This window comes from Rhamphochromis sp. 'chilingali', assembly GCF_963969265.1.
Source record: "Rhamphochromis sp. 'chilingali' genome assembly, chromosome: 16".
Classification (NCBI taxonomy): Eukaryota; Metazoa; Chordata; class Actinopteri; order Cichliformes; family Cichlidae; genus Rhamphochromis; species Rhamphochromis sp. 'chilingali'.
This window is the reverse complement of record NC_137943.1, coordinates 22,495,050-22,521,365: the sequence shown is the minus strand read 5'-3', so window position 1 is coordinate 22,521,365 and position 26,316 is coordinate 22,495,050. Positions and strand designations below refer to the sequence as shown.

The 26,316-nt window shown below is 38.3% G+C and overlaps 1 protein-coding gene across 4 annotated transcripts in view; it reads left to right on the top strand.

Moving 5' to 3' along the window:
- pde1cb (phosphodiesterase 1C, calmodulin-dependent b) overlaps window positions 1–26,316 on the top strand; it is a 117,944-nt gene that overhangs the window by 12,238 nt on the left and 79,390 nt on the right. For 2 of the 4 annotated variants that reach the window (XM_080907780.1, XM_080907779.1), the window contains exons 2-3: window positions 20,258–20,305; window positions 20,927–21,092. In XM_080907780.1, coding sequence (XP_080763906.1) covers window positions 20,258–20,305; window positions 20,927–21,092 — 214 coding nt within the window. Of the gene's footprint in view, window positions 1–3,717; window positions 4,056–20,257; window positions 20,306–20,926; window positions 21,093–26,316 lie in introns of those variants that run through there. The other 2 variants (XM_080907781.1, XM_080907784.1) reach the window with 2 other exon arrangements.

The window sequence follows — 26,316 nt, the reverse complement described above, 5'->3', positions numbered from 1 at the left end:
AAATAGAGTGCAGATAGGTGGAGTGCGTGGAAATGAGTGTCAGGGGAGATTTGTGACAGAAGAGTCACAAAGCAAGAGTGAAAGGAAAGGTTTACAAGACGGCTGTAAGACTTGCTCTGATGTATGGTATGGAGACAGTGGCTCTGACAAAAAGACAGGAGGCTGAGTTGGTGGTGGCACAGTTTTATTGAGAGTGACCAGGCGGGACAAGATCAGAAATGAGTACATCAGTGGGACAGTTCAGGTTGAGTGTTTTGGAGGTTAAACAGTTTGACATGTGCAGAGGAGGGATGATGGATACATTGGACAAGGGATGCTGAAGATGGAGCTGCCAGGCAGGAAGACCGCAAACAACATTCCTGGATATCGTGAAGGAGGACATGCAGAGAATTTGTGTGGCAGATAGGGCGAGATGAAGACAAAAATGATTATAATGAGATCTGTTGTGTAAAGATTATCAGCTAAATCTGAATGGCACTCACAAGTTAGGGTCAAGTTGTATGTATGAGAAAGTTGTCCGGCATCTTACAAACAAACTACGTAAAGCTTCCACCATGCTTGCATTTGTACTAAGGCTTTAATCGAAGCTTATATAAAAGGCTGCATAGCAACTTTTATAGGGTGATGCACAGGTGTGGAACAGCACGTAGCCTCCTAAAATATCAGGAAAATAAAAGCAGAGGCCCACTTCTTCAGTTAAGTGTGTTACATAACTTCCTCTCTAACTTCTGTAACCCCTGAATGCATTAAACAGCAAGATCTGAATATAATGCAGCACACTTTGACCATGATATAAAAACACCTGCTCTCATGCAACACGCTCTCAAAGAGAATCCTGGCATTTAACACCTTTACACTGACTTCACATATTCTGTTAGGCATGTTATTTAAGGAGCAGTGTCATTGCATTGGCAGAAATATAATTTTGTTAATTACATTTTATTGCACTAAACAGTGTATTCAAACACACTGAATAAGGCTTGAAAGTATATTGTAACCGCTCTGAACCTTTCAAAAACAATTATTTAGTCCACTGACAAAAGGAAAGAGTAGCAAAGCTACAATATTCCCACACATGCCCTCATTAACATGAAAGCTGCCCAGGAACCCACAGTGAGAGTGTTACAAAATTAGGATCTTCACAAATTGCTACATGTGGAATGAATTGGAGGCTCGGGAGAGCAAGGTGACAGCAGAAGGAACGCGTAAAGAGCTCTTACTGTAGCTCACCAACAAAATGAGATGGAGTGTAATTATCCTACAGCCGTGTAATATGTCCTCTGAAACCGAGCTGAGTGACTCAAACTGTCTTTCTTGTAATTGGATGGATGTTCTGATTGTGATCGATAGCTGTTTGACTGTACCGATACAGATCCTTTGGGTATTAGAAGATACCGTTCCTATTATAAAACAATAATCCTATTTTTCACTATGTAAATTAAAAAACATAGATGCTCACTATCATTTGCGTATTGTAATACACTCATTGGCTTTGTTGTATTGCCATTGCAATGCACTGCACTAGTTTTTCTCCTCTCTTCTGCTCTCTCTCTGTCTCTGTATGTGCGCTTGTGTTTCACGATGTGTGCCCCCTCCCACGCACGTGGAGTTGAGGAGAAACAGGTGAACTGAAGGATGTTACTTGACGTGACAAAAACTCAATATGTTGATGTTTAATAAAAGCTTCCCAACCATGGCTAACCCTAAAAACCCCCAAAAATATATGGCTACAGTTTGTGTGCTGTTACATTACAGTTAAGTCAGAAAAAACTGCCTGCTGCTGCAAAAAAAACTGCTGACCATCTGTCTTTACCCCTCTCCGTGATACATGTGCTTCCTATACAGCTCTAGTGGCACAAGACACACAAATATAGACGCTATCATGAAATACGTGCACCTCTAACTGCTACATCATTTAGAAAGTATGCATTAATTATTGTTGACAGTATTACACCGTGTGTCCTTATTTTACAAAATTCTTGTATAACAAAGAGTGATTTGTCACCTGTTGATTTTACACACTCATTTTCAGTCTTGCATGTATGATTGGTGTGCAGATTTTTTTAAGTAGGTGTTAGCATTTTGGTGTTTTGGCACACGGGCATCATGCATCATTCATTGCAAACTAGTCAGATTACATTTAAAAAAAAAAAAAAAAAAATACAACGGAAATACAACCAATTAATACATTTGGCAATAAGCTGAGAAGTGCATTTGACTTAGCTCTTAGGAAAGGGCTGTTGTCATTGTAGGTAACTGAAACCATGGTGTTTCTCTGACTTTAAACAACATATTTTTGTTGTCCAAGCACATCTATGCTGTTACAGTTAGCCACGGTCTATGCCATTATGAATATAGCACGTTATGCAATTAAACACAAACAAACAAAATTCCCCCTAATTGTTATCAGACCAGCAATTATACTGCATATAATTTAGAATGGAAAAAAAACGAACAGTCTATGTATTTGTTGCATAAAAAATAATTTCCAATGCCCAGGTTGCTTATTAATTTTTTTGTTATTATTATTATTATTATTAAAGCAGTGGCGTGCTAATGCTTCCAAATCCCCTGCCTAACATTGCTTGGATTATATGACAATGACTGTGTCTGTTATTATGAAAGTGGAACAACAAAGGGGAAAGGAACAAACACAATGAACAAAGTTAGATCAATATTAGCTTTCTCGAAAAAGTGCAAAGAAAAAAAGAGATTTGGACTGTTTTATTGCAACAATCCTTAATAACAATGAACACCGTAAGCAGAATGTTTACAGATAATATCTATTTACCTAAATTAAGAACAAAATTAGGGTTGAAAGACATGTTTTCTTATCTGTGTAAATGCTTTTATAGGCACAACTAATGAATCTGAGAGAGGGTGTGAGATCAAGCCAGAAGTGTTCATAAAGACTTCTCACAGGCACTAATCGGGGGGGGAAGAAACACTGAAAAATTCCATAACTAAATGTCAGACGGTGCTAATATGGGGAGCTTTTTATCCTTTATTAATCAGGTGTGTGTGTGTGTGTGTGTGTGTGTGTGTGTGTGTGTGTGTGTGTGTGTGTGTGTGTGTGTGTGTGTGTGTGTATAAGCACACACACACTGCACTGGTAAAATGAAATGCTGTTCAAAGAATCACAAAGGGAGGATTTTTCCTGGATAACAAACAAAGCAGCGTCCTTGCTTCGGTGTCAATTAATCTACTGGGATTTAAAGGGGAAAAATAAATACATTTGAAGCAATTTGTCTGCTCTTACAAACGCTGCCATTAAAGGGATAATGATGAGACTGTGTTTTTTTTCTGTCAAAAGAAAAAACGTGCGCGTTTACTTGTAATGGCCTTCGGCTTTCTGTGGAGAAGCATGGAACTGCTAAAAAATAAAGAGCAAAGTCAAGCGTTGAGATCTCGCTTTGACTAAAAACATATAATCACTCCCTACCTGACTCGTGCACCAAAGTTTTTGTGTGTTTGAGGGTGTGTGATCACAACTAGAAGAGACTTTAATAGGCCAAATCCGAGCTTCCACAGCTTTTGCTAAAAATTGTTGACAGTAGGAGGAGTCACATTCATTTAAACACCTCTAGAGAGGTCCTGTCCAACCACCACCACCCACCACAGACACCTACTGTACCTCTAGGGGAAGAGAGACAAGGAGAGAGAGTGGGGAGGGAGGGGAGGAGGGAAATCGAGAGAGAGAAGAAAAGCAAACCAAGAGCCATAAGCTCCTTGAAATGAGCTTGTTGAGGGGTGAGAAACGGACAGACCGAGAGAAAGACATGTACAACAAAGACAGGGGGTGGAGAAAATTCTCCTGCTCGGCGTGTGTAACGAGAAGTGGTGAGTCTTTGCCAGTTCTCCCCGAGCGCTCGGCACTAAATGGAGTCAGAGGACTGAAACAAAACTAAAACAACGCACTGCAAGTGACAAGAGGCATTAAAACGAGATTAAAAGGAGGAAGGGTGACAGCGCGATGGAAGCCAACTCTAAAAAGCATCGATTCAGGAAGGGTCGGAGTGCCACCTTCAGCATTGATGGCTTTAACATCACCATAGGTAAGCATGTAAGCAACAAGCAGAGCACGAGCAAAGGTTAAGTGTGTTTGCAGGGGAGCCCGAAAGTGTGCGTGTGTGAGTGGAACAGATTATATGGGTGTGTAAGAGAGTTCGAGGCAGTGCAGTGAGGCGTTCGGCACCAGCACAGAGACATCGTTAAACACATCATCACATTTCAGCTTCTCTGCACAATTCGACACATTAGTCCATTCTGCTGAAGTTGCTGCTTGCCTCTGTACACCATGGAAACAAGGGGACTTCAGACTAAAGCTGTGTGCAGCTGACGTCACCAGGAATTCATTCTATTGTCTTGACAACCAGAGTGTTAATGAACTTATGTGCCACTTGCCTTTTTTAGTTTTCCCAGGACTTGTGAAAACTCCAGCAGTATTGAGTGTTGAAGCAATGTGAAAAATAGTGTCCTGAAGATGTTCTGTGGTGTGTTCCCTTAGAAGACTTGTGTCCTCAGATAACATGGGGGGGAGTTAATGAGAATAAGTTTGTTTCATACACAGCAGTGTTGACCTTTTGTCATGTGGGAACGTGTTGTGATGAGAAACAAAATCTTGGTCATGCTCTCTCTTGCAGTTTGGTAAACAAAGTGAATTAGAAACTCTGCGTAGAACTCTATATATATATCTATAGATATAGATATAGATATAGATATAGATAGATCTAGATAGATAGATCTAGATAGATAGATCTAGATCTATCTATCTCTCTCATTTGTCATACTTACTTTTTATGTAAAGCTGAAAACACGCAACACTTTTTGTGGCACCCCTATCGGAGCTGTCACTGTTTGCACTAAGTGTATACTTATGAATTCAATATTCATTTTAATTAAACCTGCATTATGGAATTTTCCGTTAACAGTCGAGTAGATGATTACTTGGAGTGTGGTCGCCTGTGGAGACAAATCCACTGAGAATTGTAAGCCAACCTTAATACATGCCCAAGCTTAGTTATTATTGTTGTTATTATTATTATTTTTGTACAGCCTGCAACTTTGCTGCCTGTGGTTCATTCTTGGTTGTGTTATCCACTTGCTTTTTAAGATGTATCCCTGTAACCTGGCCATCAACTACTGAGGAATAAAATGATTAAATGGTGGACATAGTGGTGCATTTCGCAGCTACTTCACGTGTCAGTAGTAGGAATGAATGCTGGACTAACCGGTGATCACGTGGTGGCGCTATGTGTAAATATAATACTGTTTGTTATCATGTTTGGCACAGAAGCTTTATAAGGGCGACCGTGGCTCAGGGGGTTGGGAATCGCATCTGTAACCGGAAGGTCGCCGGTTCGATCCCTGGGCTCTCTGTCCTGGTCGTTGTGTCCCTGGGCAAGACACTTTACCCTACTTGCCTACTGGTGTTGGCCAGAGGGGCCGATGGCGCGATATGGCAGCCTCGCTTCTGTCAGTCTGCCCCAGGGCATCTGTGGCTACAACTGTAGCTTGCCTCCACCAGTGTGTGAATGTGAGAGTGAATGAATAGTGGTATTGTAAAGCGCTTTGGGTGCCTTGAAAAGCGCTATATAAATCCAATCCATTATTATTATTATTATTATTATTATTAAGGGCAAGTCTTTGTTACAACTTTTTTTGTTGCCTCCTGCTAGTTAAATAGTTCAGTCTTCTAACCGCACTAGGTAATTTTCCTCATTACCTTAATGAAGACTTTAAAATCTCTTCCTTTTTGAGCTTTCAAATTTGTATATACATTAATTAAGTTTTTTTGCTACGAAGGAATCACATTTAACATGACGTGCATAACAGGAAGTGCTTGCATTATGAATACAATGCACAGCGGGTACATTGCCTATTCTGGACATTTCTGTCCAGTTTGGAGTGTTTTTTATGCAAATCTTAACACATCTTAATTTACCTTCTCCTTACTGTTTGCGTCAGTAACAACCAGACCAGTGTGTGCAAGTTTAAAAACATTGAGATGTTAAAATAAAATCTAACTTGGGTTGAACTGGGAACATGGAGATCTTAGTGCCTTAGTACTATTACATATCTATCTATTCTTTGTTTCTAGCACAGATTCCATGCCTGGACGGTGTCATTTAGCTGAGTATAAGATTGAACGTTTCAATCTTTAGACTGTCACAGAATACAAAGATAGGAACAGAGAAGCAGTGAATGATTTCTTGATGATTTTTTAATAGTGCTCAAACGTACCTGAAAAGATTTTATGATCCCACAGATCTTTGGATTTTCCGCTTACATTGCTGCATCTTCTTACCTGTGAAAACCTGCCTCAGTCACATGCCCTAATATCATGGCCAACTACTCACAACCATGGCAGTTGTCATGGTAACCTACAAATGTCACAATCAATTGCTCACTGGGTCAAGGTTTCAGTCCGCGCAGCAGCATTTTACCAATCACCTCCTCTGAAGCGTGACTCCTAAGCGCTGGTCCTCATTGCCTGGCTGGACTCTTTTGTTTTCTCCTTTATTAAACTCTGAACCTCAACTGTAGCTGACAGCCTCTGCTCAGATTCCCACTGAGGTGTTTTGTCAAGTTTTAGCCTTATTAGATTTGTTATATTTCTGTTGATGTTATGAGTTTCATGTGGCCAAAGCCAGTTTTAACTTTGCAGCTCATTTGTCAGAGTACAAAGCACCAGGACTCTTGTTTTTATGCACACATTTTGGGGTTTTTTTGTTTTGTTTTTTTCCTTCTGTTTCCATTTTATTAAACCATCTTTTCTCTTCCTTTTTCTCTTCTAATTGTACCATTCAGTTTGTGTCTGAAATAGTGTCTTTGTCAAATAGTCTGGGTGCCAATTTTGAACAAAGCAAACTTCTACTGAAAACAAAAGTAGCAAATGCTGACAAGCTCCTTTGTCCATTTCATATTAATAGCTGTTATAAAGACCGTAGATCCATGACATGTGATTCTTCATTCCTAGTTCCTATTTTTTTCCAATTATTCCCCAAACATTTTTTATAACTATTCAGAAACATCCATTCTTGTGCATTTCTTGCTGCAGGATAATCACTATATAAAAACCTATGTTTTTTATAATCAAATTCAAATAACACAATAAAGACTGTTAAGTTCAATACACATCTATCTAAAACAAACACATAATTAGTTTAACTTTAACATCATGAATCAACTTGAATCACATATCTATCTACAGTTAAACTGGAAAAAGACACTTTTTTTTGGTTTTACCTCTGTACACCAACAAACTGTATTTTAAATCAAATAGTCAAGATGTGATTGAAGTGCAAACTTTCAGCTTTAATTCAAGAGGTTTTTACAAGAATTTGACTTTAAATGTTCATATAGACACTTTTTTTTTTACATAGTTCCCCATTTTCAGAGGCACAGAAATAATTGGACAGTTAACTGAACAGCAATTTCATGGTGAGGTCTGTTCCCTTGTTATTTTATGATACGTGAAGCAGACTTTCAGTCAACTTCAGATAAAATATTGACAAATTTTCACTGTAATTTTAAATATGGGGCCTGAAGAGATGTCAGCGCCAGTGGGAGAGGCCGTCGTTAGGCTGAAAGAATTAAATAAATCTATCAAAGAGACAGCAAAAGAAGGAGGAGAAGAAGGAAAACGCTAGCTAGATCAGCAACACCAAAACCCTTAAAGACCATGGAACTCATCTAATGTGCATGATGACAGAATTATTTCCATAGTTTTGAAAAACAACTTCACATCTGACCAAGTCAAGGACACTCTTTGAGTGTCAGGCATGCCATTGTTTAAGTTTACAGTCAAGAAATGCCTAGGGATGGAAACACAACAAGGTGCACATCACTGATTACACCCAAGAATAACAAAGCTACAATAGACTTGAATAGACAGGATATTTGTGAAGGGCACAGGGCTATATTATCTGCTCTCATCTGGCCAAATGCTGTAAAAATGAGCGGACTGAGCTTCACAATACAAATGCATAATGACCCAAAGTCTTAGGCAGAATCAAACAAGGAGTTTCTCAATGAAAACAAATGGGATATTCTTCAATAGTCAAATCAATCACCTCAGCAGCAGCCCATGCTTTCACTGGCTGTTGTAAAAGCCTGGCGGAGTAACTTAAAAGATGAAACACTGTATTTGGTGATGTCCATGGATTCATGCATTTACTCACTTTCATCTAAATGTTATAAACAATCGTTATGTTTAAAATTATAATATTTTCAGGGGTTAGGATGGGCCTTAATGACCTAGAACAGTGTTCCTGCACCTTCAGGTAATGAGCAATTAAATCTGATAGGCACACTCATACATATTACCATCAAATGACTTAGTTTTCCTGTGCTGCAGCCTGGCATTGCTCTCAGTGACAGCATGGAGATATTGGCTCAGTAATAAGAAAATAATGACATTACATTTAGGACTGAAAGATAAAATAGCAAAAGGACATGTAGGATTAATCAGTGAACAATATCAGTAACTAATAAAAAACATAAAATCTTTGAAACTTTCACTTAATCATTTTATTATTATAGCTGCAACTGTTTCCAATTCAATATCCATCAACATAGCTTTTTCCCCCCCCAACTGTGACCTTCAGTTGGATAAGTGGAAGAAGATGGATGACAGGATGGATGGATGGATTGTACAAGGTGTTCATTAGTCATAATCTTTTTTATGGTATTCTGATTGAATGTTGGGATGATTGAAGCATTTCCTGTGAGAGAACCTGACATGCCGCCCATATACCTAATGAAGTTTGGATAGACTGAATCATTGTAATAAATATTCTAGCATTAAGTGAGACAGTGTGTGGGTGTTCTATTTAATTGCTTTTGCGAACTGATACATGTCAAAATTACGTAACAGATAGAAATCAGCCAACACACAGTTTGACACACAAAAAGCTGCAGTCCTCATTTTCCAGCCTTGGCTCCTCTTTGTCTAGATATTTGCTAATTGTGAAGCATTCAGGCTGAGCTGCTTATGTGCAGCTTTGCATATAGGAGAAGAAAAGACAGAGACGGAGGGAGAGAGACACGGGAGAGTTCATTTATTTATTTTATTCCAGCCTGAAGTGCAAATAATGTACATCAGTATGTAAACACTGAGTCATGTTTAAAAGTATAATGCATGTAATGTATATTATACATTTTGTATGAATTAGTCTACCTCACTTAATCAACATAGGGAATATCCATTCATTTTAAATCCTATAATTTTTCTCTTTTTTTAAGTAACTATAATAGTGATGGTAATAAAATATATTATCTTTTGTCTTTAAAGAAACAAAAATTCCCAGTGCTAGGCCTGGACAGCTTAAAGCCAACCTTTATTAGACTGAAGGAAACCCTGGCATATCTTCAAAGACCCTTTATCTAAAACACTTTTTGATTTTGCATTTGTGTGGTTTTGTCTGACTATTTTAGTACCTTGAACTGCCCCCCCTCTCCTAAATGCCTTCCAGGATAGAATATTTGAAAATGTGCTCAGCTGTTAACTTGCTCCGTGATGACTAGCTCTTCACTCTGCCTTCCAGAGTGATCGACTCTGATGGATGTTGGACTTCATATCATAAAAACCACCTATTTTCTAGTATAACACTACAACTGGATGATAACGGCTGATGCAGATGCTTATTTCTGTTTCCATGGTGAGACCGTAATGCCATTTTGCTATGTTCTTTTTTCTGATGACATTGAAAAATTGTGAATCGTTTTCTGCAGCTGGATCCTACATTTTCCCAGCCAGTATTCGCACCACCTTGATGACTGACTCTCTTTCTCTGGTATAGACTGTTTTCATAAGCCAGGCGACCTTTGAAAACTGAACTTTATTTATACGAAATGTGTGGATCTTCTTTAATTTCTGTGTGACTTCTTAATAAGTCAGTCTGTATAATGAATGTTTTTGGGGGTTTTTTTATGCTGCTAAAGCCTTTCCTTTATTAGTGCTTTATACAGCAGTGAGCGAGGAGATTTCCAGGAGGATAGTATAACAGACCATAAATCCGAAAGTAAGATTTGATTGAGTTATAGTGTTGTTTATCAGAATTTATCCAAATCAAATCACAGTGAGTGCATTATGATTAAAGCTTGTTTTTGTAAAGTTTGTTCATTGTGAAATTTAAAAGGCATAATAATAATTTGAGTGCTCACAAAATGATTTGACATGTTCAGCTTCACTTTTCACTCCAGTGGAGCAACAAACATTATTGAGCTTATATACAGATAAGAAGGGGATACAGGTGGGATATATATAATGTCTGTAATTTTCCATCCATCTTTTCCAATGAACCCCTCCTCACTGATGACAGTTGACAGACTTTCTAATTCAAAGTGTGAATCCATAGAAAAAAAGGTGGCAGCGGTATAACATGATAGTAGTGATGTAGTTTTAGTAATACCAGATAAACGATCGCATGCATATGAACTTGACTGATAACCCATTCTTAGTCCATATAGTTTAATGTTATGTCATCCCAGCTCCAGGTCTTCTGGGAAAGCTTTCCACAAGGTTTAGGAGTGTGTTTATGTCAATTTTTGACCATTTTCCCAGAAGCACATTTGTGAGGTCAGACACTGATGTTGGATGAGAATGCCTGACTTGCAGTCTCCCCTCTAATTCATGCCAAAGGTGTTCTATCATGTGGTCAGGACTCTGTGCAGGCCAGTCAAGTTCTTCTACACCAAACTCACTCACCCATGTCTTTATGGACCTGTCATATCGGAACAGGAAGGGGCCCAAACTGTTCCCACAGTTCCCAGGTAGAAGAATGAAATTGTCTAAAATATCTTGGTGTGCTGAAGGATTTAGCGTTTTTGCTGGAACTCCTGAAAAATAACCTCATACCATAACCCCTGATTCTCCAGACTTTAAACTTGGCACCATGCGGTCATACGTGTCCACTGCGCTAAAGTCCGTTGGTGGTGTGCTTCACACCACCGCAACGATCCACAGCAATGCTATGGATTGTGCTTGGTGATGTAAGGCTTGGATGCAGCTCCAAGGCCATGGAAACCCTTTCCATGAAGCTCTTTACTCACTGCTCTAGAGCTAAACTGAAAACAGCATAAAGTTTGGAAGTGTGTAGAGATTGACTCTGTTGAAAGTTCGTGACCTCTGATTGTGGAATATTTAGCAGTGAGGAAAACTCATGACTTGACCTGCTGCACAGGTGGCATCCTATCATGGCACTGCTTTTCCACCATATAACCAGAACAGTAATTTCCATCCACTGTTTGCTCCTCTTGTCATATGTAGTGCAACTTGTGAGCACTGTGTTGAGTCATTTGTTTACATTTCAAATCAACAGCAGTTAGTGTCTCCTCCTTCACAACCTGGTTGTACTCAATGGGTATGCATTGAAATATAGTTTTATCCACCTTCAGCGGAAACAGCTTTCTTGCATTTTTAGCAAAGAATTTCACATTATTGGAGGCTGTTTAAGTAGCTCCCTTTTTATCTCTTTTAGACACTTGCTCTCGGACATGCCCGAGCTCGTTTCATTGTTTTACACACTAGGGAATGTAAATACATGGCATTGCTATAGCAATGATATCCCAGTATGACATTTTCATATCGAATAAAACATTAGACCAGTACCAGTGTGGACAGTGCGATGTGACACAGCTCCAATGCAGACTTTTGACCTACTTTTTTGGAAAACAGCAGGATGTAGTGAAGGAGAGTGAAGGTCAAGTGGAAAAACTAACACTGACAGTGTCAGTCCCATTTACCTCACTGGTTAGATGAAATGTAGTGACCTATTCACCACCTAACAGACTTGTGCTCTGTAAGCAAATGGAAAATTAGTGCTGTGGTATTTTGTTCTTTTTCTTACACTTATTTTACACTCACTTTGGAAATTGATGCTCCATATATGTCCTATAATAATGTCAGAATTTTCTCAGAAATTTTCTGCAAACACTTAAAATGTCAAATTATAGCTACAATTAATTTCAGCTACTGTTAAAAATTTAAACTGGGAATATTTTCATTAATGGCGACTCATATTAATCTGACCAGCTGCCACAGGTCCTGCCATTACCACAGTAAATATTGCTGCCTAAAGTTGTATTTTTTATAAAAAACATTAAAGTGTTATATTAAACAACAAAGGGGATGGAAAAAAACTAGATATGGAGTCTGTGTTCACTGATGTTAAAGGTCTAAAATGTCTGCTGTTAAAACTGTGTGTGTTTCAGCATAGACAAATGGACATCAGAAGGGTCATTTTAGTGACTGTGAATGTGACATATTTGTTGATGCCAGATAAGCAGGCGTATTTCAGTAATTGCTGGGATGTTCCTGTGCAAAATCTCAAAGATTTACATAGGAATGGTTTAAACTACATAACTGATTGTGCCACTCTTTGCACAACAGCTGCAGTCACTCATTTATCATAACTGGCAATGAGTCTTTCACATGAATTTTGTCCCACTCTTCTTTTACAGAGTTGTTAATTCAGCCACATTGAAGGGTTTTTGATCATGAAGTTTGTGTTCAAGGTCATACCAAAGCATCTGAGTAAGATTTAAGTCCAGGTTTTTTGAGGCCACTTCATTGGCCATTGGTGTTTCATGGTGCATAAATGTGCTTGAGCTTCAGAGGACAAATTGATGGCTGGACATCCTCCTTCAGGATTTCCTTGTTGAGAGCAGAATTCATGGTTCCATCATGTACAGCAAGACCTTGAAGCAGCAAAGCAGCTCCAGACGATCACATTACTGTCACCATGTTTGACTGTTCTTTTTATGAAATGCTGTGTTTTCCACCAGATAATCCAGATATTTTTTGGTAAATGTGAGATAAGCCTTTGCGTTCTTTTTGGTCAGCAGTGACATTTTCCCCCAGTCTCTCTCTTATTGTTGAATCATGAACACTGACCTTAACTGAGGCAAGTGAGGCCTGCGGTTCTTTAGATGTTGTTCTGGGTACTTGTGTGACCTCCTGAATGAGTCGTTGATGCACTCTGGGAGTAATTTTAGTAGGCCGGTCACTCCTGGGAAGGTTCACCACTGTTCCAAGTTTGCTCCTTTTGTAGATAGTGGTTCTCAATTTCAACACTGAATTGTGTATTTACAGGTTATCTTATTCTAATATTAAAATTTGTTTGATGATCTGAAACATTTAAGTGTGACAAATATGCAAAAATAAAATAGAAATCAGGCACTGTATGCATGCACTTTATGTTGTTTATAAAGTGATTGTTTGAGACAAGCTTTAGCAGAGTGAAGAGGAGAGTGAAAGTGGGTGTCTCATGCCAAAAGCACGAGAGTAGGGTTGTTTGTGAGACTAGCTTTAGCAGAGTGAGGAGGAGAGTGAAAGTGGGTGTCTCATGCCAAAAGCATGAGAGTAGGCAACAGTTTTCTGCTCTGCTTTTACTGTTTAGGGCATCATCCAAAGAAATCATGTTTGTGCGTTGTTCAGCTCACTAACAAAGATGTGGGAGAGACATATGCACAGTTGTAATCTTGTGCGTGCCCAACTGTTCTCGTCTAACTGTTCAGACTTGTACAGTATCTAAATTGACTACTTGTACACAATGTTTCTGATGCATAAATGTTACTAGATCATTGTGTATTTTGCCTTAAAGTGATCATGGTGTGCATTTAGATATGAAGCTAGCATGTTCAGATGCTGGATCAGAGTGCATGTCTGAAAGATGCTTATATGGGTTTAATTAAATGACTAATTTAAATAAAATCCATCATTTGTGATTGAATTTCTCACCTACCTTAAATTAAATAAACTGGAAACAAAACACATTTTGCTTACTTGGAAAAATAAGCAACATTTTGCCAGCTAAAATCCAAGCACACATCTGCGATTTTTCTCCTCTAACTACCCACTAATGGTCTAAAAGTCTCATGATCAAATGGGGTTTTACATAAATGGCTGTCTTGGCTTGTCCATCCGCAAGAACACATTTGGTGGAATAAATTCCTGTAACTACCCCTAAATTCAAAATGAGGCATTAAAATATATTTTATCTTTTGCAGGAAGGAAAAAAATGAAAAGATGGAAATTTGAAAAGATGAAAAACACTTCATATAGAGTAAAACAAACAATTAATATAGGGTAAAAAGCAAAAAGATTAGAGGGGATTTGTTTCACTGTGTTCTTTAGTCTCATGAGTCTATGATCCACTCGTGGCTACAGTGCTGAAACGTGGAACACTGACTTTTGCATCTAACCTTGTTCATATCCTTAGAGTTCCTTATTTACAAGGGCGGATAATCTGATTAACACCAAAGGCCAAAATCAAACAATGCTGTTTATATTTGTCACAGGAAGCTGATGATGAGTTTTATTCACCTGCTTTATTATCTACTAGAAGTCGAATTTCATGGAGGCCCACAGAAGTCCAAATGCAGCGTTATATCCCACAAGGCCATTTCTAAATCGTTTATCCTTCAGTTGCCCATGTTGATTAACAGAGCATGACGTTTTTGTAAGCAAAATAATACACTAGGTCCCAAAGCACAATTAGACACAACAACAAGTTTATTTCAAGACACAGTTGTTCAACTGCAGACTGAATGATGAAGAGAGAAGAGTATAAGAAATATCTCAAGATCTGAGTTCTTTAACAAACACAAATGAAACTCTGTAGTCAGCTGGTGATGACAAAATTAGAAATGCAGTCACTGAAACACTAATTGAAGGTTGTTAAAACAGTGTAGATGATAGTAATTATTGTAGCAGAATATAAAGGATTTTTCCTGCTGCTTTTTCAGGGTAACGAACTAATGAAACTTAAATTACGTGAATTAGCCTTAATTTTAAGGCAACTGTGAGTTTGTGGTGTACTAGTTGCATTGGTGAACTTGTAAGATACTCTTTCATCTCATGTTATTAGCAGGTGAAAGGTCACTTTCATTCTCATATTGTTGACAAATGCTCTAATAATGCAACATCCTTCCTCAGGATTCTGGAGTGTGGACGTTAACAGGTTCTGTAGCCGAGTCTTGAACATGTCCCTGGTGTTTTTTTTTGTTTTTTTTCCTTATGTAGGTCAGATAGTGGGTCAATGACTTTCGGTGCTTCATAATATTGGAAAGGATGCAATTTGTCAGCAACTAAGATACCATCAAACATCTGTGCAGTTCTTCTGATAGGAAATTTTAGCCATTGTGTACAAATGTAGTTTTTGAATTGTAGCTGGACTAACTGTTGTGAAGAAGTAAACTCCAATACACTCAGACTATTAATGGCTTTGTAATGAGTTGTGTCAATGTTATATGATGACCCTCTATGCCACCTCCACAGTAATGCAATAACGTAACCTCTAACTTCCTTCTTTTACTGTGGAACTTTTGCAGTACAGCTAATTACATTGGGAACGTTTAAAATTGGACTTAGAGACCACATCTCAAAGGCATAAAATTATTTCTTGTTAAAACCCAGGACACTGCAGTCCCTTAAGTCTGCATATATGTGCTCCATTAGCCATGTAATTGGGCAACAGATCTTCTAGTTATAGGGGTACTCTTCTATTAGTGGGACAAACCACTGTTTTTATTGCTGTAAGTCAAACCAACAGGAGGCAATAAATAGATTCAAATTCATTAATAGAGATGAAAGATAGAATCACAGTAATTTTTTTGTTATATTTACGTTCATATAAAAAAATGAATACAACCTTCTGATAAGGCACCTTGAATAATATGTTTTTTTTTTTTTTAATTTATCTGTCATGATTAGTTAAAAGCGCCTTGTAGCAACACCTTTCAGGCCACCAGGTTGTGAAGTTCAGCTCCCTGCAGTTTTAGTATGGAGTCTGCTACATGTCTACGGTGAGAAGTGTTTTTAAGATATTAATAAATATCATGTTCCACTTTGATTATCTTGTATCTGGTTTTAAATGTTAGTATGTGATTAATAAAGCATATGGAGTTTCTCCATTTGTAATTACTCATTATATGAACAGAAATCTAGTTTTAAGTGTTCGCAAGCTCTTTTGAAAGACCCTTGAAGATCTGCTGGAATGGGATGTAAGCAATGTTTTATAAATTTATAACTGTTTTATTTTATAATGTTTTATCCATGGTTCTTAAAGAAACCAATTTAAAATTGGGCCTGCAAAAGCAGAATTGTTCTGACAAAAGACAAAAAATGAAGCAGAATGCCCGAGAACTCACTAATGGACCTACAGTGGTTCATAAAGCATGATGGCTGCTACTGTAAATATTTCTCAGCTTTCCAAATGAGCAGTTCTCTTAGTGAAAAGCTTTACCTAATGAGTTAAATTCACATTGATGCACTTAACGAACTCACAGAACTGCAGCGTTGCAGAATAACTGTGCTGGAGAACAGCCAGAGTTGGTGGACCTGAGCGGGGTTGAGCTGCAACATTCACACTGCCTGAATTTGAGAGGCTGTTTAGTTGGTTAACACTGGCACCCCAGAGCCCTTCTCTTACAGCGTTAGTCCTGCTGATAACAAAATTAAGCAACCTGTAAATTTCTGCCAAATACAAAATAATTAACTTTTTGTTGTTTCATTTCATTTATACTGTGTTGATCATTTGGAAATTACTTTAAAAAGTTGTAGTTGTGGGCCAGCTTGCTGGTGAGGTGGTTACCACTGTTACCTCAGAGCAAGAAGATCCTGGCTGTTAATTCTTCCATGTCCTCCTGAGTTAATGAATACATCACATGACCCCTTATGAGGCTTGGTCAGCAGCTTGCTGCCATGTTTATATGATGACATGAATGAATTTAACATAGCTCCTGGCTGCCTGTCAACTTACACTCACTGGCCACCTCATTAGGTACACATTGTAGATACTGGGTTGGACGCCTTTTTGCCTTTAGAACTGCGTTTATTAATGTTTATGGTACAGAAAATGGTGCAGGAAACATTCCTCAGTCCAACTTTATAACATCACACAGTTGCTCCTTTGTTGGGTGCATATGCATTATGTGAATTCAGGCTGTAGTGTTTAAAGCAGGGGTCGGCAACCCTGGGCACGCGTGCCACAGCTGGCACACAAAGGGTTAACTGATGGCACAATGGTGATTTTTAGTTTTTATGGGCTGATGTTTTTTTTGTTTTTTTTGTTTTGTTTTTTTGCTTCTTTGTTGTTGTTTTTTGTAGCGGTATAAACAATAAGAGGTGGTGGATTGGCCAGATGCTGGCCGATGTATAAAATAAAGGTGGATGAAGGAAAGGGGAGGCAGGAGGAAGAGAGACCAGAGGCGATTGTCAGGTGAACTGAACTTCAGGTAAGAAGTTATGAACTGCAGTCTATCTGGGTCAGATATAAACCAAGTTTAGGTGCAGTTTATTTTTGTTGTCAGTTGCAATAACTAGTAATAGCAATAACTAGCTAGCATGACGGAGTTACTATACAGCTGGGTGCTATGATGTTACTGATAGTGAACTTTATTTTATTCATAAGGTTAGTTAGTAGAGTTTCCAACCGTCCCGTAAAAAGACAGAATCGTCCCGTATTCAGAGAAAATATTACGTGTTTCGTATTGAGGTGAAAAGGAACAGTTTGTCCCGGACTTTAGCTACAATGAAAAAGACACAAAGCTGGAGTTATTCTGTCGTTACGCTGCACAGCTGCCTCTTCTTCTCTCATTCTCTCCCCTCCCTTTCCTGTTGCTACTTCAATCATGAAACTGATCGATGATCAGCTGATCGGCTTTTCCCTCTTGTTTATTTATCGTCCACCGGAAAGAGGAAACCAGCGGATGTCGCGCTAAACAACAGCAGCGCGTTTAAGCTTGATCAGCTGTTGTTAGAATTTATTTAATATTGATTTCTAGTATCAGCTGATGTTTGCTGGAGCCACAGCTGTAAAGCTGCTGGTCATGATATCGGTTTGGATATGTGGTGAGAGGGAAACATGAAGATGAAACCAGGAGATGTCCTTACTGAATCATCAGAGCTGAACAGGTGATGGAGAAACAGGTTTACCTTTTAGGTGATATGAATGAGTTGAAGGGAAGTTATGAACTGTTTCTGAGAGACAAACAACACCAGGATCCTTTTTTTTATGTAGCTGACAGCTGGTAACTGTGCAGGGGTGGGTCTAGCAAAGTGTTGCCAGGGGGTCATGTAGGGCATTAACAGGGAAAGGGGGGCACAAGGAAATACCTTTCTTTCTTATTCTCATTTAAAATGTCTCGCTTTTAATAAATGATTATCTGAATCTTACAACCAAAGTTTTTATCTCATGTAAAATAGAAATCATACATATACCAACAAGACAGTGTACATCACTGTCGCAACAGCGTATGTTTTCATTCAAAGGCTTTATGGCTTTTCCTATAATACCTGGTGGGCCGGTCTCTAGTCAAAATGCCCGGGCCGATTTTTTTGTCCCAGTCCAGCCCCGGGCACGACACGCAGTGAATTAATCTGAGAAGGTGCATTAAAAAATAAGCGGTGCACATCACAAATTAGCTCGCATAGACACATTAGTTAACACATTAGTTGTGCCGCTTCTTAATGACGGTATCTTAGCTAACAACCCCAACTATCAGATTCAACTTGTAATTGGCTAAAAATAACTTACCGGTGAGAGGGACGTTGCTAGCTGGCAGTTTTTTCAAGCAATGTTGAAATTTCCACTTCAAAAGCTTCAGGAGCTCTCCGCTCAGCGCAGCATCAGCACCACGTAAATACATGGATACATCCAAAGACTCGAGACAGAATTCACAATGTGTTTTCTGGATTTTCAGGTGTATGGACCAATGTTTTCTTTTCTGATCAAACCAGAAAGCTTTCATGAGCAGCTGGATTTGTCTTGCATTAACTGGCTGGACACAGAGGACATCGAAATGCAGCTGATTGAAGTGAAAACCTCGACTTGAAGTTTGCAGAACTACGAACGAGCTGGAATTCACAGCTGTGCGTGTTCATGGAGCTTGCATTTTCAACTGCTGGACATCACTACCTGACAAGGTTAACTGTCTTCAGAACATTTCAGGGACATTATTTACTGTATTTGGCTCTACATATCTGTGTGAGCAGATTTTCTCTCACGAGTTCTCAGGTAACCGTCTGAATGCTGGACACTCGGAGACGTGTGTGTCTGAGTGGGAGACCAGAGATCACATTAACATCCCTGTATTAACAAACATGCCATATTGGCCCAGTTTATTTTTCTTATCATTGTTGTGATGAGACCATAAATAGCATTTGTATTTTCTGTGTTACAGTTCATTTGCTGTTATGGAGTTTTTGTTATGGATAAAAAGTGTCTTTTTTTTTGTTTCAGAATAGCTGATAACTATTTGCTGATAGCTGCCAAATATAAAATAAAATATTTTATATTTGTATTTGTATATTGTATATATGTTTATATTTGTATATATTATATTTGTATATAATATATACAAATATAATTCTATAAAGTTATTCTATATAGTGTGTAACTGTTGATATAGAGTGTTATTAAACCAGGGGATGTTTTGTCAATCTTCCCAAGTTTTACCGAGCTCATGTGAAACTCAGTTTTCTGTACTTGCCTGACAAGAGTGGCACTCTGTGTGATCTTCTGGTTCTGTAGCTCATCTGCTTCAAGATTTGGCGTATTATGTGTTCTAAGAGCTTTTCTGCATACCTTGGTAAGTGGTTATTTGAGTTATTATTGCCTTCTTACCAGCTTGGAGCAGTCTTGTCATTCTCCTTTGACCTCTATCATAAGCAAGGCATTTCCACCCAGAGTACTGCTACACCCTGGATGTTTTCTCTTTTCAGACCAAGCACTATAAACCCTGCAGATGGAGGTGTGGGAAGATCCCAGTAGATCAGCAGTATCTGATCACCAGCAACCATGTCACATTCAAAGTCACTTAAATTCGCTTTCTTCTCACTTTTGATACTCACTTTGATCTCCAGCAGGTCATCTTGAACTTGCCTACATGATTAAAAGTTGCTGCCACGTGGTTTGCTGATCAGAAATCTGCCTTAACTGGCAGTGGAACATGTATAGCTAAGGATGTAGCTAATGAGTGTGTTCTTCACTACCATACTGTGCAAATATGTTTAAGGGACTGTTAAAATTCCAGCTGAGCAAAAGTACAGAGATAGCATCAGCAAATACATGAAAGCATTAAGTCAAACACCTATTCACCACAAATACAATGTAAAAAATAATGTACTACAGATACTGTATGTACTAAACATCTTAATCAAAGGATTTGGCTAAAGAGGTTTCACGTTATCATTCTTGATGCACAATTTTAACATTTGTTGAATTATTTATTTAATTGTTTTTCCTTCTAGTGGCAAATGAAGAAGACAGCTCAGCAAGACCTCAGGCCAGTTTTGCACGTAAGTATCACCATTGTTATACTTCATTGTTATTCAACTCATCACATTTCCATCCATCCAAGTTTTTGAGATATTTAAAGAGTTCTGACCAACTCAATAAAATGAATATAAGAAAGTGCTGAAAGTCTGTTTTGAAATATTTGCAACCATACTTCATATTTCTTTGTTATTGTTATGACAATAGATTTTTATAGGAAGTCTTTTCTGCAGAGATAATTTAGAGACAGTTTGGCCTGACCAGAAAGTTAAAGGGTTAAAAAGTGTTTTGTAAATAATAGAGACTTAAACTGAAGATATGTAATAATATGTTAGAATATATTTGCAGTAATGGATTTCCTCATGCAAATGTATGGATGTAGGAGTGGTTAATTAACTGAAAAACCTATAACTGAGCAAAAAAGTTGCCTCCTCTCCTCTTAAGTGAGCGCACTGGCACTAATGACAATCATCCACATGAGGGCAGTATTACAGAGGCGCTGAAATCTGTCACTCCCTTTCAGTGAAACGTACTCCTGCAGCCAATGCTTCAATATCTTTTGTGAAACAACACCTTGAAACAAATTAACGGTTTATTCACTGTATGAAATGACTGTGACACCAGCAGGCTTTTGTTTTATTTAGGCTCAAAGTCCCAGAGTGCTTTGTGGAATGCCATCACTGCAGGGATGGGGATCAAAGGCAAAGAGCAGAAGCCCCCCCTGAATGACCCACGGAGTCCTGAAGAGATTCTGGCCGATGATCTTCCTCCAGCAGATGAACCAGATGCCACAGAGAAAACTGCCATCAGGTTTGCTGCTGTCAGAAATATCCCAGTAATGATGCCAGAACAAGTAATGCTCATTATATGTTAATTATCATGAAATGCATCCTGCGTGGTGCTACAGTGGGACATCAGCAGCCATGTTCATCTTATTATCTTACAATGTGGCAGCGTGCACCATCAGGCATTGCTCTGTATTTTGTATTTGTTTTCTGTTTTTGGATCAGAATGAACTTGAGCAGGCGATATTTAAAGTTGAACCTCTTCAGGTTTGTTTTTTTTGTTAATGAAGAAGATAATCTCCTGTCTGACATTTAGCTGATGCACACACATACGCATGCACACTCACATTTACTCTGTTAATTGCTATTTAAGGCTGCTGACCTCGAGGGACTTGGGCGTGATTGATTCCACCTTGATAACAAGGACTTCAAACTACCATTAACATAATTTGTTGTCACTTTTAGAATATTGCTTGTCTTTTAACACCTGATTCCAATTAACCTTGATGGCCCTGGAGACGGCAATATGTCTCAGTTGGCAACAAGTAAGCATTTGTCAGAGGATACTAAAAGTGCACTTTAGTACTTGATAACAAGATTTTAATAGTACAGAAAATAGACAGGGAGTTATGGCCAGATGATTTTCACTAGTTTTCCCAATATTTTGGTTTAGCAAGTCCTCACAGAGATCACAATTTTACAATTTATCGGGTGCTCAGTTTGTGACTTCTCAAATCCCATCCAAGTGTTGTTTTCGGGTTTTCCTTCGTTTCCAGTCTGCAGTAACAAATGCTTCCTCTCCAGCTCTTCTCTATGTTATCTCAAATTACAGTGTCGTTGTTCTCTGCCAGTCTCCCCTGGAACACAGATCCCTTTTCCAGAGTAGGGTGGTGACAAGGAGAAAGTGATTTTCCACTTGACTGGACATAGGCTAGTCCTTTAGTTAAAACCTATAGCTCAGATTAAAAAAGAAAACACTGGGGCAGCTGAAAGCACTCCTACCTTCCATAGAGGAAACAGTTCATTTGTCATTTAGCCATAGCTTTAGCCTCAATCAGAGTGCGGGAACAATTGCCAAGCATGAGGCTGTTCATCCTTGGCTGAAGATGAACAGTTTGCCTATGTTTTTCAAGAACTGGCAAGGGAATGATTCTTTTCAATAGCGCTAACAGTTTAAAACAAATAAAATATGCTAGGAATTACTCCAGTCTTTTTTTTGTTTTGTTTTTTACTAAAATGTGTTGGCTGGTGAAATAGTGATAGCAGGTGGTGAATGTTAGCTGTGGAAAAGGGCAATGTTATGCTTACAATGATTTATACTGTTCAATGATTACCTTTGTCCTGATCCTACTGAAAGTCAGGGGACGTCTTCGGCCATGTCAGCTGTGGTTAATACAGGCCAAAACTGCAGGGAGTCACAGGGATATACATCTTAATGACAACTAGCCAGATTATGGCACAGGGTGATTAAATGACACTGGAACTAGCAGTAATCCATGGAATGATGTAACTACAGTGTCACCTCCGAGGCCGGTTCTGGCCGATATCCTCCGGGTGATGATAATTAGATTTATTGGAGAATAGAGCAAGATCACATGATGTTTAGCAGGAAGGATTGGAGAGCCTTAAAACATATTGACTGTCATAAACTGGACTTAGTTGAATATAATTTAATTGTTTTCTAGTCAATCCCGCAGTTACTTGATTACCTGATTTTCTTTTTCAATCTGAAAGGTCGCCTGGTGCTTACGTGGCTGCTGTTGCAACTGGTTTAGGATTGCAGTTTACACACAAACACACACACACACAAACTGGGAGGACTAAAACACAATATGGAGCCATTAGTATATAAACACACGGTGACTCATCTGCTCGGCTGGTGCCACGCTGTTTCTTCTGTTCATTATGGAAACCATATTCTGTTAAAGCACTGGCTACCAATTGAATAGATAGCAGTTTGCATTCATGCAGAAGGGGAAACCTGTGATTTTTATGCAGAATCAAATTGTTTTGTCTTTTTTTTTTTTTTGGATCCTGCAGAATTTGCCATGTCAGAAGATGATAGATTGCCATTGCATTCATTTTCCTAATTGCTGGAACTTGATATATGCAACACAAACACGATATTAGTGTGCAAGAGTTTCTGAACCATCATTTTGATCAGCACTTACTCTCTATCTGAATCAATCGTTTCTTTAATTGATTGACTTTTTTTTCTTTTCAAAATTACTGCTTTGAAAGCCAAATCTTTGAAGAGGTATGATACAAAAAAGCCATTAGGATTAGTTTGTTATCGTCCCATAGGAGGAAGAGTGAAAGATTTTGGGAAGAGGTTGTTATTCATTAGCTAGAATTGCCTTTTTATTAGAAACTAATTTCCATTATATTCCAATCTTATTACACTAATGGTCCTTTGAGATTTAGTGCTAGATTTATAACTGTGCTTTTTTTTCTGAACCCCTTTTTTTGACAGTCCTTATGGATAGGTAGTGACTGATAGGAATGCACTAAAAATTCATGTCAAGTCTATGTTTCACCAAATGAAGGCATTTTCAAAAACAGCAGAAAAAAAAGATAAATAGAGGGTAGTGAAAACGATTACAAGGGTGGCTAGATGCTTACCAAATGATGAGAAAAACAGACTCAGCACAGACAAACATTCAATAAATGTACACATGCAGCCAAAACCTGGACAGGCACTCTTTTGAGGTCCTCAGTTGGATTTGGCAACTGCTTAATTGGATGCTGTTCGCTGCTGTGAACATTGCACAGCTGATTAAGGTGGCTGTCTTCATCGTGCCATCCAACAGTTTCTGAGGCTGACCCTTCCACTGGCTGCAGCCGCAGATTCGCAGCCCCCCGCTGACATCTTCCCCGCAGCAACAAGCTCCATCACTAGCCTTACTAGCGGGTTAATGAGGGTCTGCTGGGAAAAGTCACTGCTGCGTAGCACATATTTCTTGATATTATACAGCTTGATATGGAGTATAGTTTTATGTGTAGCAGGGAGAAAAGTCAAACTTTAAAATATGCAGAACGCAGTGTCGTCCAAAGTCTGAATCTTTACTGTCTACAGCCGTTTTCTTTCTTCTTACATATAGATCAGTAGATGCATTAGGGTGACTTGCAGGAGTAGTCATAATGTATTATTTTTAGAAAATTCAAATGTTAATGGGATAGAAAGATACTGCATTTTACTTTAGGACGAAATAGGTGTATAAATCCCCAAAATAAAGTTAACCAAGTTTTTTAAATTATTTGCTTTTGCACAATAAGGGTAAAAATGTGTGTCTGCATTGCCATCCACTGTAGTAATTAAATAAAATGACATTTGAAAGTAGACTAAAAATTCCACAGAGACAATTTCTATGATTCTGCCCATTCCCTTAGCTCATTCCCTTTAACCTCACTCAGTAATAGTGTCTTCTCTCTGCTTGCATAACAGCTTTTAAATACACTGTGCATTATAATCACCCATTACATGAGTACTCCTCTCTTTAGGCTCTGCCACTGCTTTACATCAATATTCTTGCTGGATTAATGTATTAATAGGATCAGAGCCTTTACAGACTGGAAGGCACTAAGGGGGCCAGTGAAGTATTTTGTCCATGTAGCATAAATTTCCAGCAGCATTTGTCACTTTAAGCTGTTATTTACAGTAAGTGCAACATTTCCTTAGCTTTATCCCTGTGCAGTAAATCACCATCTATCATAGACTTTTTAAGGGAATATTAGAGGCATAACAACAGAGGTGTGATGGGGGAAAGAACCACAAATATCGACAAGATTGCCTGCCCTCATAAAAACTTTAAAACTTTAATTTAAATTATTTTTAAAGTATTAATTTGGATTTTATTATATAGTAACCATCATTTTACCCCTGTCTGACAATAATATTATCCACCATAAGTTTCTTTCACTGCTTGAGGTTTATGGAAGCTATTTTAATTTTTAGATAAATACCAAAATGCTTTACATGACAACTAGAAAAAAACCCATTAATAGAATTGTTTCAGAGACATTTCATGGTACATAATAAATAAGAGATAATAATTTTTAAAGACTGACATTCATAAAATTATAGTGTTGTGCAAAAGTCCCACATTTCTCTATATTTTGCTTCAAAGGAGCCAGAATCCAAGATTCTTCCAAGGTTTCTTTTGGACATTTTTCTGCTGTTTAATTTATTTTCAGTCCAGTCTTTGCACTTCACCATTTTTTAGAATATCTTGGTTTGTTAGATCACTTAATGTTGCTCTATGAATGGACTGGCCTCCCTAGAGCCTGAACATCCCACTGTTAAGTAGTGGAGTAGCAATAAGCAAAACATGTTTAAATTGAATGAGTTTAAGTAATACTTTTTGTGTTTTTGAAAATGACTGAAATTACCTAAAAATAGTCAATAGTATTTTTAGTACAAGTCTGGAGGGATCTGCACTTGTAAGCTACATTTAGCTCTCTGAGAGGTTAAACAGTCTGTATTTAGTTTGTAGTTGTCTCTCAAACAGATTAATGCCCTGTTAACCCCTCCTGTTACCATAGTTATCTACAACTAATGAGCTTACACAACCTCCTGTTCTCTGTCTGTTCAGTGTGGATGGCAAGAAATAAGGGCTACTGAGGACAAGCTGAGAATTTAGCAAGTCACCGTAACAGAATTTCTGATGTGAAATTTTTAAAATGGAAGTTTCCAGACACTTTCAAATCCTCTTGTAAACACCTTAAATAATATGTATGTGTAACAAAAAATGTTAATTACTATTATGCAATTTACCACTGAAGGCTATTGTTATGCAGAGTATCAAGAGAGAGAGGTTCAAGAGTCATCCTCTGGGACCATGAATAGCTGTACAAAAAAGGCCCAAAGAGTGAATAGAATGACACGACAGCAGAAACGTTTTTTGCCCCAGTTAGATCCTTTAGAGGGGCACAAAACCCCCCAGATTAAGCTGCCGTAATCAGCTGGACTTTTTCAACCATACATACGGAAGTGAAGGCTTGTCCTTGTGTAAACTGCTTTTACATTATGCGAGCTTGACCACATTAATCCTTAACCCTGGGTTTCTCTTCAGATGTTCCATCACCTCTGACTTATCTGAATCAGTCGTGGGGATGGAGAAATAGCAAATTTCTTGTCTGAAGTAATTCTCAACCTCCATCATTTTGCAAATAAATATAGCTTTACAGCTGGGTGCCCTCAATTTCTCCCACCCATCTCTGTATCTACAGTACTTCCAATACAAAACCAG